The sequence below is a fragment of the Zootoca vivipara genome, chromosome 6 (genome assembly GCF_963506605.1).
Source record: "Zootoca vivipara chromosome 6, rZooViv1.1, whole genome shotgun sequence".
NCBI lineage: Eukaryota > Metazoa > Chordata > Lepidosauria > Squamata > Lacertidae > Zootoca > Zootoca vivipara.
In genome coordinates, this window is record NC_083281.1 from 77,931,579 (window position 1) to 77,946,326 (window position 14,748).

At 46.0% G+C, this 14,748-nt stretch overlaps 1 protein-coding gene across 6 annotated transcripts in view; it reads right to left on the minus strand.

Annotated features, from left to right (window-relative positions):
* PRDM16 (PR/SET domain 16) overlaps positions 1-14,748 on the minus strand; it is a 428,828-nt gene that overhangs the window by 13,937 nt on the left and 400,143 nt on the right. For all 6 annotated transcript variants that reach the window (XM_060276169.1, XM_060276171.1, XM_060276167.1 and 3 more), the window contains 3 exons: positions 12,413-12,500; positions 7,147-7,316; positions 5,737-5,814 (listed from right to left, as the gene is read on the minus strand). In XM_060276169.1, the coding sequence (XP_060132152.1) occupies positions 5,737-5,814; positions 7,147-7,316; positions 12,413-12,500 (336 nt within the window). The remainder of the gene's footprint in view (positions 1-5,736; positions 5,815-7,146; positions 7,317-12,412; positions 12,501-14,748) is intronic.

Consider the following 14,748-nt stretch of genomic DNA (forward strand, 5'->3'; position numbering starts at 1 on the left):
TGCTTATTAGATTTGCTAGCACTTGTATCCTTCAGCCTATTGATGCAGAGTACACAGAGTTTGTTTTCTTAAAAATAAACTTTCAAAGGAGGGGAGCAATTGTCACAATTCTACATTACGCAGACAGCACATACTTTCCAAATGCGTTACAGCTGGGACCGAGACTAAAAATATATCCCCCTATTATTTTTGGAAACAGCGGATATACATTTATGAAACACTCTCCTTTTTGTTTTGTTTTTTGGACCCCGCATTCAGCTTGCGATTTGCCGGCTTTGAAAAACGAGCTGGACTCAAGGTGTTACGTGTCACAAAACACTGTCATTAAATCCTCCATTCTGAGGGGAAGGCAGGCTTGCTGAAAAGCAGAGTCATTTCAAATATTTCTGGAGGTGGTGTTGGCAACTTTTAGGGAAATCACCATTTCAGAACGAGTCAGGTTCTGAAAACACAGTTTAATCATGACTTGGCCTCACTAAGCCATAGTCTAGGTAAGCCACGGTTTCTGGGCTTTAGACATCATGGGAAACTGTGGTTTGTTCAAAAGTGGAAATGGAAGCTTCTGAACATGACGCTTCACAACCATGAGGTGCAGCAGGAGAACACGTGAACCTGAGGAACATATAAGCTTGTTAACGTAGTGAGAAATCATGTTTTCCTATTACATCTGAACTAGGCTACAGTGGACAGGGACTCTCAAAGCATGTGGTCTGCAACACAGGGAAAGCCATTGCTACCGCCCTCCAACAGTAACACCGAGGTGTGTATCCATTCCTACTCAGAGTGAAATGGGTGGAGGTGGTTAACTTAGGCCAATAATTTCAGTTGGTCTACTTGGAGTAAGACTTAGGACTTGGCCATGCAAATATGTTTCAAGTGTGTTTTAAGTGCATTATACAAATGTGACACTAGATGGTGACGGTGAGCTTATGGCAAATTCAATATATATTTTTAAAACTTTTTTTTAAAAAAGCATTTTCAGTATTTTTAATATGTGTCTCGATTCCACCACAGTGGCCACAAACCACATGCCCTATACCCCAAAGCTCCTAGTCAATCAATCATCCCTGTCCCATCCGTTCTCTGCCATGAAGCTCACTGGGTGACCTTGGGCTAATCGCTGCCTCTCATCCTAACCTGCCTCACAGGGTTGTTGTGGGGATTAAATGAGGATGGGGAAAGCATGCCTGCCACCTTGAGCTCCTTGGGGGAAAAGCTGGGACATGACACTCAGGGTCGTGGGTTCAAGCCCCACATTGGGCAAAGGCTTCCTGCCGTTGCAGGGGATTGGGCTACTTGTGACCCTTAAGTTCCCTTCCAACTCTAACATTTTACAATTCTATGAAATATATTTCCCCCATATCTGTTGCTGAGATCCACATCTCCTTCGTTTCTGGGCTACCAAATTCCTGGAACTGTAAGGACTTTGGGAAACGTTTGGGACACACCTCTGTTCCCGACAACAGGAGGAGGGAGCCTCCTTCATTCCCGGGACGGGTTTAAAATGGAACAGAAAAAATAATAATCAAAAGACCTTCTAGCTTCTTTAAGAGACAAAAAAAAAGGCATGCAGGTCAGGATCCCCTGGTCCGTCACCTATATTATTTGCTGGCACCATGTGCCATTTAAAGCATATTTTCCTGTTCCTTTGATTAAAATAAAAATTGATGACTTCAAAGAGCCTTCTGCAAATTAAGAAAAAGCACCGATTGCCTATCTGTTCCGGAAGTCTTTGAAAAGTTACTCTGGACAGCCCCTTGCTTGAGCTGTGAGTGATGGGCACAGAAGTTAGGATACAGAGTTTAGATAATTACCTTGTTTAACAAAATCAAAACCAGAGGAAGATGTTAAGGAGGCTGTATCTCACAGCTGAGCATACGAGGAGTGAGGGGAAACAGTTATTGGGTTATATGAGTTCTCAGAGGGGTCACTCTGCGATCTGTGCTGCTTTTAATCACTGACCTAGACAAAGAGGGTGGCTGGCTTTGCATTCAGAGATGCAGGAGGCCTGAACTGAAACTTCACAATTTCATGAACAGTTTCGAAAATCTTTCCCATTCTCAAGTTCTTCCTGAACTGTTGGGGGAGAATTTCCAGTCCTCCCCTGGAGAGGATGTGGAGATAGCGTCTACCCCAGATTTGCCACCCATGAATTCAAGATGCAACTGTGGACCCAGTTTGATATTATCTTAATCTTATTGCAGGAAGCAATGGGGCTTAGCCCCTACTTTTCCTTACCTAGACCAAGAGACATAGGAAAATAGGAAGCTACTGTGTATCGGTCAATCTAGCTCAGGACTGACCAGGACTGACTGGCAGTGGCTGGCCACAGTTTCATACAGGAGCTGATCCCTATCTGGAGATGCCAGGGATTGAACTTGAGACTTCCAGCTTGCAGAACAGATGCTCTATCACTGAGCTATGGCTTCCCCCAGCCCCACCAATGTATTAGTTGGGGTTCATGTTGAGTTGTAGACTCTGGAGAACACCAGCTTGCAGAATGCCGCTGTAGGGAATCTCCCTGTCTTTTTCTTTATTCACTTGGTTTTATTGGTTTTCTCTCTCTCCCCAACTAATACAAAACATCGCATGGCCATTGAGCATGCTCACACACCATTGAGTTTTTGAGATTTGTTTCTTTTTCGGAGAGGGGATACTCCTACAAACCTTGCCAGCAACATCTGGAGGATCGTAGTTTCCCCCCCACCTATACACATGTGCCAGAGAGTAGTACACCCCTGTGAAGTCAAAGAATTGTAGAATTGTATGATTGGAGCGGCCCCCAAGGGTCATCCAGTCCATCCCCTGCAATGCAGGAATCTCAGCTAAAGCATCCATAACAGATGGCTATTATTATTATTATTATTATTATTATTATTATTATTATTATTATTATTATTATATAATTAATTACTTATACCCCAGCCATCTAGCCGGGCCTCCCCAGCCACTCTGGGCGGCTTCCAACAGAATATTAAAACACATCAAACATTAAAAACTTCCTAAACAGGGCTGCCTTCAGATGTTTTCTAAAAGTCAGATTCCTTTGACATCTGATGGGAGGGCATTCCACAGGGCGGGAGCCACTACTGAGAAGGCCCTCTGCCTGGTTCCCTGTAACTTCGCTTCTCACAGTGAGAGAACTTCCAGAAGGCCCTCGCCACTGGACCTCAATGTTTGAGCTGAACGATGGGGGTGGAGACGCTCTTTCAGGTACTGTATATATACTGGGCTGAAGCCATTTAGGGCTTTCAAGGTCAGCGCCAACACTTTGAATTCTGCTCAGAAACATACTGGGAGCCAATAAGGTCTTTCAGGACCAACCCCTACCCAACCTTTGCTCAAAAACCTTCAGAGACGTCATTGGGATTTACATCAGAGTAGAATCATCAGAGTTGGAAGGGAACACAGGGTTCACCAACTCCCTGCAACTCAGGAGCCACAACTGAAGAATCCAGGGCAGTAGACATTCCCAGGATTGCCCTGGGAATTGGGATTGGAGCAAAGTTCGTCAACTCAGCTCTGCTTCGCTTGCCCTGAAGTTCACGCTCACTCACGGGCAGGTACTTGATACATCTCTCAGGTTAAATGGGTGAACAAAGGAACTACTTAAGCAGCTTAAGTAGGGGGAGGGAGGGGAAATGGTCCAAATATATGAGCTAGAACCTAGCAATGGGCTTCTTCCTGCCCAGGCCAAGCCAGAACGCTTTCCAAGGAGCCATTTGTTTTGCTAAAATTAGAAGCCAACATCGCGAAAAGAAAAGAAAAGAAAAGGAAAAAGAGCCCATGCTCTTTGCAAAACACCACCTTCCCTCTCCGGTGTGCCATTACTATGCAGGATTGCCCAGAAGTCAAACCTTGTATGCTAAAAAATAAAAAATTCACAGACTTTCCCCAACCCCATTTCTGGGAGAGGACCAGACCAAATACAACTTTATTTTGCTAACTTATGCTAAGTATCAAAGTCTCCTTTTTTGGAAGAAAAATGGACTGAAACAAGCTGTGAATGATCTGATGTGTGCTTGGGCTCCGGAGACAAGGGAACACGGCAGCATTCATCTCCTTCAAACAGCAAAACAGCCCAATAGACAGATTGGAAGAGCGGGGAGCGGGGAAGCAACGGCAGAATGTGCATGGGGCGAGGCAGAAGCCATGGAAGCAGGTCTTGACCAAAAGGAAAAATAAAACTAAAAACCCTAGCGCAGAGCTGAAAGCTCCCATGAAGACAGTGGGGCTTTGGGGTGAAAATTGAAGACCTCGCTCTGCTGATGGAGAAGGAGGCTCCCCCAAACGCAACAAGGCCAGCTTAAATTGACACATGTCAAGTATACTCTATCCCTGACCAAGGTCCTCAGGATTCTCGGAGGCCCCAAAGTGTGCTTGAAAACCAGACACTCCTTTGTGAGGCCCGTGCTCTGAGCATTTGGGCACCCTTTAATCGCCAGATCCTTTGCTTCTAACACTGTTTCTAGTGTTACAAATACTGGGTGCCTCACCTCACCTCTGTCAAGCCCAGAGGGTCCCAGGCACTCACCCGGGGTCTATGTTCCTTTGGAGAATTGAGGCATGGCGGAGACTGCTGTAGCCTTAAGAAATATGATTTATTCACCTATTTACACCTTCAGTCTGCATGGAAGGAGTCCGGCTCTTACAGCATGGTCCTTTCAAGAGGGGCTTGTTCCCCACAGCAGTGCAGCCCTGAAGTCCCAGGCATCTCTCCCAGCCAGCCTTTAGCCAACCTGCCCAAGGTGGATCCCGGTCTTTCTTCTTCCTCAAACATCTTGCTAAAAACTCTCTTCTTCTGTCACCTCACACCCAGTTACCCTGATGGCAACCTTCCAAACCCCCAGGCTTTGTTCACACCTCAGCTCTCTTGCATTGCCAAAGGCTCTCAACGGCCCTGTATTGTTTCTTAATGGCCCTAGCTTGGCCAGCTCATTTGCAAAGGCTAGTTGGGGAATTCTCCTGCAGCCTGCATTTCTCCCCAAATAATCAAAATCCTACCATTTATTAATTTCTAGGGTTTCGCTCCCCCCCCAATCTATAAGGGCTCCCCAAGCCCTTTCCTTCTCCTGCACCACCCCCAGAGGCTGCTCTTTATCCTTCCGTTGCTTCAGACCCCATCTTTCTTCTGGCTAAAGCTACTTTTATGCCCACTCTGTTTCCCCACCGGCAAACCGTCTCAAGAAATTGTTGAAATCCAACCTCTGCCTCCCCCCAAAATCGGGCTGAAATCTCCCTTTACCGGTGCCATTATGGAAAAACTGCCATGCACACTTAGGGTTATATCCTAATAAGTTTAACTCAAGAGTAAACCCACTGAAATTAATGGGCCTACATCAGTCATGTCCATTAACTTCAATGGATGCACCACTGAATAAAACTCTTAGAAATTATCAGATGTGGAGTCCCTCCCCCGGCAACAGCAGATCTTTTGTGACTTATCTTCTGCTCCGCACCGAACTCAAAAACGGCATCTGTGGAACAGAGGCCCTGAACATGGAGGCTCCATTCTGAGGCATCACAGCTAATGCATATCTGCTGTGAATGTGCTAGGTTCATCTACGCTGAGTCGCCATTCTATGATCCTGTGCCATTCAATTCCACAGATATAAATCAGGCTCCCTTATATTTGCTCCCCAAAACCTTCTTGCTGATAATTCTCTTCAGAAAAAAGGTCTATATTGACTGTTTCCCGCTGTTTGCCCCGAGATTTAAAGCTACATTCTTCCTTACCTGTAAGGTTGCTCTCCTGTGTGTGTCCGCAGATGTCTCGTCAGATTTGCTGAACGTGGGAATATTTTACCACAGTACCTAGGAGGCGAGAAGACAGTGAAGCTCATACCCTAGTCTTATGGCTATTGCAAGAACATGGGAAGCCACCTTACACCGAGTCAGAGAACTGGTCCATCTAGCTCAGTATGGCCTGCCCTGACTGGCAGCGTCTCTCTATAATTTCAGACAAGCGCTACCCGGGGATGCCACAGATTGAACCTGGGACCTTCTACATGAAAAGCAGGTGCTCTACCACTGAACTACATCCTTCCTCTATGACCCTTTGCTATATAGTTAGTCATACCTCAGTTTAAGTACGCTTCGGTTTGAGTACTTTCAGTTTAAGTACTCCGCGGACCTGTCTGGAATGGATTAATCCACTTTCCATTACTTTCAATGGGAAAGTTCGCTTCAGGTTAAGTATGCTTCAGGTTAAGTACGGACTTCCGGAACCAATTACACTCATACTTCGGGTTAAGTACGCTTCAGGTTGAGTACTCCGCGGACCCGCCTGGAACAGATTAATCCACTTTCCATTACTTTCAATGGGAAAGTTCGCTTCAGGTTAAGTTCGCTTCAGGTTAAGTACTCCGCGGGCCGTCTGGAACAGATTAATCCATTTTCCATTACTTTCAATGGGAAAGTTCACTTCAGGTTAAGTACGCTTCAGGTTAAGTACAGACTTCCGGAACCAATTGTGTACTTAAACCGAGGTACCACTGTAGTGGTGTGATCCAGAGGTTACCAACTGGCATGAGGGGGTAGAGGGAATCTCAAGCAAAGAAATCAGAAAGAGGAAGAGGAGGAACCTATGGTACAGGGAACTCTGAGGGACACACAGTGGCTAGTAATCCTGACTGTTGCACCGGCACCGCAGAGCAAATTTAGGCTGGCTGTTTCATGTTCTTGGATCAGGGGTCACCAATCAGTGGCCTCCTTGAGGCTTCCTCCTGGTGCCCATGAGGCTTCTGAGCTCCCTGACGCCACCCCACAGTGGCTTCTTGTCTACAAGTTGGTGAGGCAGCTTACCTTCTCTCCCCTCAACAAGTCCATAGAGCTGAAGGAGGAAGTTGGGAAAACGATGCGTTCCCACTTCCTCTTTCAATTCTTATCAGCTTTTCAAGGCTCAGATCCATGCCCATGGATCGCTTACAAAAGAGCAGCATGCGGGAATACCCTATCTACCTCTCTCTGGTGATCTGAAGGAGGAGAGAAGTGAGCAGAGAGGGTGGTACCCGTGCCACTTGATCAAAAATCCCAAATGTGCCTGCTGGCCTAGAAAGATGGCAACCCCTGTACCAGATCTTGCATCCCACCTCCAGTCGAGCCTTTTCCCTTCCTTGTTCTTTGCAGCAGCCCTTAGTTTCTTACCTGCAGGTATAGCGTTCTTTGCCCTTGCGCAAAATGGGGTCGGACAGCGTTGGGGGCGGCGACCGGAAGTTGAAGGGATGGTGTGGGAGGGGCTGCAAGGAAGCGCCGGCATCCGCCTTCATGGCTGCAAAGCTCTCCAGTTTTTCCGTCATGGTTTCTATTGCCGACATCTGTTCAGAGAAGGGGGAAGGTTTGTCACCCGTGGTGGCCAACACAATTTGTTTATAGATTCTGAACAAGCAGGGTGGCGGCGGGATTCTAGATTCTACTAACCAGGCAGGCCTATAAGCATCCAACCTCTTTTCAGACAGAGATCATTCCAAGTCGCACCTAGCCACTCCACTTCCTTGATTTTAATGAGATATTGCTCTGGAGTTCTTCTGCACATTATATGACATAAGGTGCAAACATTTAGATCAGACCAGGCTGCAGGAGCTTGTCTGCTGCTAGGGGTGGGCAAATGTGTTTCAGTTTCTCTCATTTTCCTATTAGTACATGCATCTTTTAAAACGTTACTTGGCTGCAGAACTGCATTGCAAAACTCAGAGAGGTGTGTTTCAGTGCACACATGCTTTGAGACTATGCAATTTAGGTTAAGTTGGCCTTTCAATGAGAACCATCCCGTCCCTATTCTACTCCCAACTTGTTTTTTTCTTCCAAATGTTTCCCCCCTATGTAGAAACCTGCAGTAACTAGCACACTGGGGTCTGTGCTAAACATCTCTTCCTTATAGCTGGTTAACATTGTTCAGCAGGGGAAAAGCCCAATAAAGTGAAAAGGTCGCCGTGTAAGATAAATATTTGCTGTGTTACGCAAAGAGCTAGGCCAGGCACCCCCAAACTTCAGCCCTCCAGATGTTTTGGACTACAATTCCCATCTTCCCCGACCATTGGTCCTGTTAGCTAGGGATCATGGGAGTTGTAGGCCAAAACATCTGGAGGGCCGCAGTTTGGGGGTGCCTGAGCTAGGCAGTTAAAAGCTGTCTTAATGGTATTGTTATGTGGGAAGGAAAGAGCAACGGAAGCAGAGCAGGGTGCAAGGCTCAGAATTAACAGTCCAATGTTGTGGAGGGGAGGTCACAGTTTTGATGGGAGGTGGGATCTCTCAGTCACAAAACGAAGTGCTCTGTTGGGTACCTGGGAGAGCTGGCCTTTGCCATGTTCCTGCTCCGTTGAAATGGGACTGGAGATAATGCCTATGAATGCATACCACTACTAATGACAGACGGATCTGCCAAATTCAGTTTCTCTGAAGTGTGAAGTCAGTGGTGTGTGTGTGTGTGTGTGTGTGTGTGTGTGTGTGTGAGAGAGAGAGAGAGAGAGAGAGAGAGAGAGAGAGAGAGAGAGAGAGAGAGAGAGAGAACAAGTAAGAAAATAGGAGGGAAGGGAAAGGGGGAGAGGCAGAGACAGAGAGAATGAGTAAGAAAAAAAGGAAGGGAAAGGGAAGGGGAGAGAGAGAGAGAGAGAAGGAAAGAGAACAAAACAAGGGACAACATTAAGGAAGGAAGATAGAGAGAGAGAGTGCTGTCCTCATCATTGAGGAATAAGTTGCAGAAGGCTGACAACCAATCATAAACCTTAAAAAATAAAATTAAAGGAGTCCCATAAAAGCCACTTTGTGTTATTTAATAGAACAGACCCTGGGCCTGTATGATAATAGCGCAAAGGAACAGAGGACCAGCCTCCGCTGCCAGTCATGTAACAAAACCGAGTGGCTTGCAAAAGGCTTGGTGGATCTCGTCGAGGGTTCTTTTCACTCAGCCCTTTACCGGAGTACCTGGTGGCGGCTTTTGTTGCTCCCTGAGCTCTTTCGGCACTTAATCACAGAGGGTTTGCCAGTGTGAGATGTCGTGGGCTCGTTTTACAATTCTAAAGGCAGGCCCTGGCCTCTCTGTTTGTCAGGAGCATTTGCTATTTAAGGAAGGAGCAACTGGTTCAAAATGACAAATAAAGATGAGGAAGAAAAGAAAAGCAGAGAAGAGGAAGACGGAAAGACAGTCATCAGGGCAGGGGGGGGGGCTTGCCATTAAGCAATCAGGAAGGCTTGCCAATGATTTGTGCAGGCAGAGGTTCATTCAAAACTGATAATGCTGGAGTCGTACAAAAATCAGTGCAGGGGGGGGAAGCCCTTATACCTGCTTATACCTGCCCCTGCCCCTTGCATGTTGGTGGGGGTGCTGATGGGAGGAGGAGGCCAACAACGTCTGCAAAGCAGCCCCATGTTGACTATCCCGACCTTATGCTGATATTTTGCTGTTGACAAATAGCACTTGCAAGGAAATGCCACAGTATGGAGATCAAGGGTTTCAGACAGACAGACACGTCCCCTTCTGGGAATATTCCAGGAGTGGGGAACCTTGGTCCCAGGGGACAAATGTGGCCTTCCAAACCTCTCTCTGTAGCCCCTGCGCCTCTCGTCAGGCCACAGCCCTCATTGGCCCTGATTCATAATCTCCTCAAGTGCTTTTGCCTAGCTGGAAACTGTCCAGCACAGGCTGAAATGGTCCCTACCCCTGAACTATGGACACACAACTCAAGCAATTAATCTACATTGCACTGCAAATTACAGCAGGAAAATGTAGTCAGGAACAGCGGGGTTTGTGTGCAGCTCCCCTATGTGGTGAACCTTTGAGATGCGTATGGAAGCTACTCAGTGAAATAACTTCCGCCATTGACTGTGCTCACTGAAAGTGACTATTGGACCTTCCTGGACAGGAAACAGTTTAAGAGGACTTCCTGTTCTAGTTGATCCTTGATGGAACAACAGTCTTCCTGAACTCTGCTGTGTCCTTGTGTCTGGTTATGCTTTAGTCTTGACTTTTGGTTTGCTCCTTGATCTTGCCTCCTTGGTGTTTTTTTTACTTGCTTTCTGGTTCTGACAACTACGGTAGCTGCCCCCCCCCCCGGCTCCCAGCTCCCCCTACTCTGCTTCCCACAGTTAGGGATGGGCAGGTCTGTCCATTTTTGTTCCTCTCAATTTCTAACTTGTTCCAACTTTAAGTTCAGTACTCCACATTTCCACATCAGTTTGTGAAATAATAATAATAATAACAACAACAACAACAACAACAACAACAATAATGGCTTCGTGAAAATTCACCAGCAAATTTATTGCAATGTATGCATGTTTTCGTGCAATTTTGCACAATTTTGCAAAGCAATTTACCCTAATATAAGGCACTCTTAATGTTATAATCACAGATATCTGCCTCTTTATGGACACTTTGTCACAGCATATGCCTTACTTTGCTCGATAACTACACTGCAAAATTCAGAAGAGTGCCAATTTCAATGAATGGCTTTGTTTCATTTCACATATTGTGAAAGAAAGTGTGAATTAGTTTATATGCAATCTAAATCAAGTTTCTTCCCCGTCCAGACCCTCAGCCTAGCCCCAATATTCAAGAGGTTCACAGTGCTACTCAGTCAAGAAGCTTGTTGGGTGACCATGAGATACACCATGGGTAGGCAAGCTACGCCCGGGGGCCGGATCCAGCCCAATCACCTTCTAAATCCGGCCCGCGGACGATCTGGGAATCAGTGTGTTTTTACATGAGTAGAATGTGTCCTTTTATTTAAAATGCATCTCTGTGTTATTTGTGGGGCATAGGAATTTGTTCTCCCCTCCCCAAATATATAATCCAGCCCCCCACAAGGTCTGAGGGACAGTGGACTGAAACGTTTGCTGACCCCTGAAATACACACTATCTTTTAGCTTACCCTACTTCACAGGGCTGTTGTGAGAATTGAATGGGTGGCTGAGTATGAATGGGGAATTCATACATGCTGCCCCGGGTAATTTGGAGGAAAGGTGGTATGGAAAAAATAAAGAAATTGTTGATAATGCTGATGGTGAGAACGTCCACCTTCATTGTATATATTCTGTTGACAGACACTAATTTGACAGACAACCAATGTGACAGATATTTTCCACGGTCCAAATTTTATGAGATTGACTTTTAGACCCTTCTGTGCCCCCAGCACACAGTCTTTCTCGGAGCGCAAAGCTTTCTCACCAGACTTTCTGGGACAGCTATCAGATCATTTCTCTCCTGCTATTCTAACCCACACAAACACAGGATGTCCCCGGCCAGCCTGTCACCATTGTAGGACCTCCTCAAATGGAAAATCGGGGGAAGTTATTAACCAAACTCTCAGGCTGAGACAAAACAATGAAGGAACTAAGTTTAGCTGTGAAAGCAAAACCATATCGGGCGGGGAAAGCTCCAGCAACAAAACAATGGTGGTTGAGTAGCCTGTAAATGAAACCACAGGGTAGACTCTTGCTGTTTCCAACAGAAGGGAAATGGAGATGTGACACTGGTGGCTTGTGCTTTATCGCTAGCCCCTCTGCTTAAGGAATGGCAGAGGTGCTTAAAGATGAGAGTGAAGTAAGGGGCCCCTAATATGGTGGGACCCCTGTGCGGGAGCCTTATAGATCTTTTAGCAAATTCATGGAAACACACAAGATCTTGCAGGAGCACAAGACCCCGCCTCTCTGCTCTTGATAGCACTAGGCCAATGGTCTCGTTCAATAAAACACCATTTTTATGTGTTCAGTTATGAGGGGCCCTAGAATTATAGAATTGTAGAGTTGGAAGGCACCACAAGGGTCATCAAGTCCAACCCCCTGCAATGGAGGATTTTTTTTGCCCAGCATTGGGCTTGAACCCACGACCCTGAGATCAAGAGTCTCATGAGAACTTGCAAAGTATCTCAGAGCTTTGGGTTCTCTGAAAAGGTAGTGTTCAAATAAGGCTAATAATAATAATAATAATAATAATAATAATAATAATAATGTTGCTGCTGATGTTGCTGACGCCAGGCTAGAAATGATACTGCAAACCTCACTATAAGTACCTGGCTGGGGTAGAACATTTATCTCTGGTGTGCTAGATATGTACCTGGGGGGTACACACCAATAAAATTTATTTAAAAAATAAAATGTATTTTATCCACGCAACTGAATTTTTTATTTTATTTTTTGCAATGCCTTTTTGGGCCAAATTCTGAGTTGGAAACTACTGCAAAATCCAGGGAATCGCAAAATGATGAGCTGTAGTCACTGCCATTCCTACTAAGAGGAGAAGCTAAGGAACGTGATTAACTTAGGCCCAATCATTTCAATGGGTCTACTCAAAGTAGGTCGTAGCTGGATACAGTCCGCTGCTCTGATCCACACATTTGTTTGGGAGGTTCTAGACAAAGTCGGTTCTCAGCAGACTGCACCAAAGTCAAATTCAACACTGGGTTTTTTTTTGTCTTACCTGGGGATGAAAAAGCAGCGGCGATGGTCTCAGATACTTCTCCTTCAATGCGCCCACTGAATCTACTACCTTCCGCTTCTCCACCCTGCTGGACAGCAATACAGAGGGTTACATACCTCACAGAGCCTCAAGGGAAAACCAAAAGAATCATAGAATTGTAGCGTTGGAAGGGACCACGAGGGCCATCTTGTCCAACCCTCTGCAACGCAGGAATCTTTTGCACAACATGAGACTCGAACTCACGAACCTGAGATTAAGAGTCTCATGATCTACCAACTGAGCTAAGAATATATGTATATATAATCTACCCTTCCTGGTTTCTGCCAAGGGATGCCATACTGTTGTGCCAGGAAGATAACAATGGGCTGAAACCAACGTTAGTCCCACTCAGATAACAATGGGCTGAAACCAACGTTAGTCCCACTCATGGTTTAAGAGCATGAGTGAAGGACCTCCAACCCAGGGGCCAAATGTGGCCCTCCAGGGCTCTCTATCTGGCATTCACAACTTTCCCAAGGCCACGCCTTTCACTGGTCCTGCCTAAGTGTTTCCACCTAGCTGGAATGTGTCCTTGAGCAGCAATAATATGTTATGGGTCCAGCTTGCATTTCTCTATTTTCAGAGCTTGCAAGACTGCTAACTCTTGGCATCCTCAGTTGGATTTACAACCTTTTACTTGTTTTTAACTTTGAACCCCCCCCCAATAACCTGCTACTAATCCTTCACATCTCCCAGGAACTCACTGAGCGTGTCTCCCCCCTCCCCTGATCCATCTCATTCATCTGTCTTCTACTCCTGTGCCATTTCCTGCCTTTCTGTTTTGACTGGCAAAGCCTCCTTCAACCTCTGTTATTTTGGCACATTTTCCAGCCCTTACGCAGAGGTGCTGGAATCCCACTGGAATAACTTCCATCTCTACCGTTACATTCGCTATTTCCCAAGGAACAAAGCCGAAAATGGTCAAGGCCATTTTTCATACCTGGAATGGCATTCCTAGATGAGCATGATTGGGAGAGGCAACACAAAAGCTTTGAGCAAAGTCCTTAGGATCTCAAGAGTGAGAACAAGGAAGCCCTCTTCATGGAGTACCAATCTGAAAAGGGATCTTGAGAAAACTCAAGTTCCTCTTCCTTACCCTTTCTCAACATGCCCGGCCAACATCACCTTGGCTGACAGTTCCTTGGCATCTTCCCATATTGACGTCATGGTTTCCCAAACTTCTCCACCATGCATGATTTGCAGATTACGGTTTCTGGTTTCCTAATTTTGGACCCACTTGTCCTATACAAGTCTGTATAGTTTAGCCCTACATAAATCTGGAGTCCCTCCAACAGTTGGATGGTGTCTTGTACACCTCTTTCTGGCAACTCCTGCAGCCAAGCTGATGCGAAAGGTATTGCTCTGCTTTCCTTTGGACCACATCGATGAGCCCAAGAGTGGGATTTGTGGGATTTTGTCATCTGGGCAGCCCAGGGCCCCCATACACACTACCCAGGCTTGTGCCCCAGGGAGATCACTCTGGTGCTGCTAACATAGTGGTTTGACTTCACCCCTGGAAGAGCACAACCATTGTCTCTCAAGACAGATGAATGCCAACAACAATACTTAAGAACAACAAAAACAAAAAGGTAAGAAGAGCTTAACTAGGCCATTGCCCTATAAAGCTGTGCCTTGGTTTTCGAACAGTTTAGTTCACGAACAACTCGGAATTTGAACGTCGCAACCCCGGAAATAGCTGTTCTGGTTTGTGAACTTTGCCTCGGAAGCCAAACGTCCGGTGTGGCTTCTGCAGTTTCCAATTGACTGCAGGATGCTCATGCAGCCAATAGGAAGCCGTGCCTTGGTTTCCGAATGTTTCAGAAGTCGAACAGACTTCCGGAACTCATTCTGTTCGAAAACCAAGGTACGACTGTATCCGACCAAGAACAATCAGGAGTGCATGTGCATTGCATGTTTGATCAGAATAGACCCAATTAATTGGGTGTACCTAGGTTAGTTGTGCTCATTAATTTGCTACAAAAGAAGTTAAGGTAGCCTATGAGTTACATATATACCTATTACATAGGCAAAAAAGCTTTAAGATGATAACTTGATGAAAACAATCTCCTAGCCCAACAGTCAGCTTGTTTTCAAATGACTCTATCCATAGGAGCCAACTCCTAGGGTCTTCACGCCCCCTATAAAATATCTGAGGGGGCCAGGGCCCCCCAAAGTTAATGGGCATTGTCATTCAAATAATGTGTGTGCATCGTGTCATGTGTCCGATTATGGGGGGGGGTGTTACCTGCCCCACTCCAAATATTTTATTCAAGTTGGCACCCCTGACTCTATCTTCT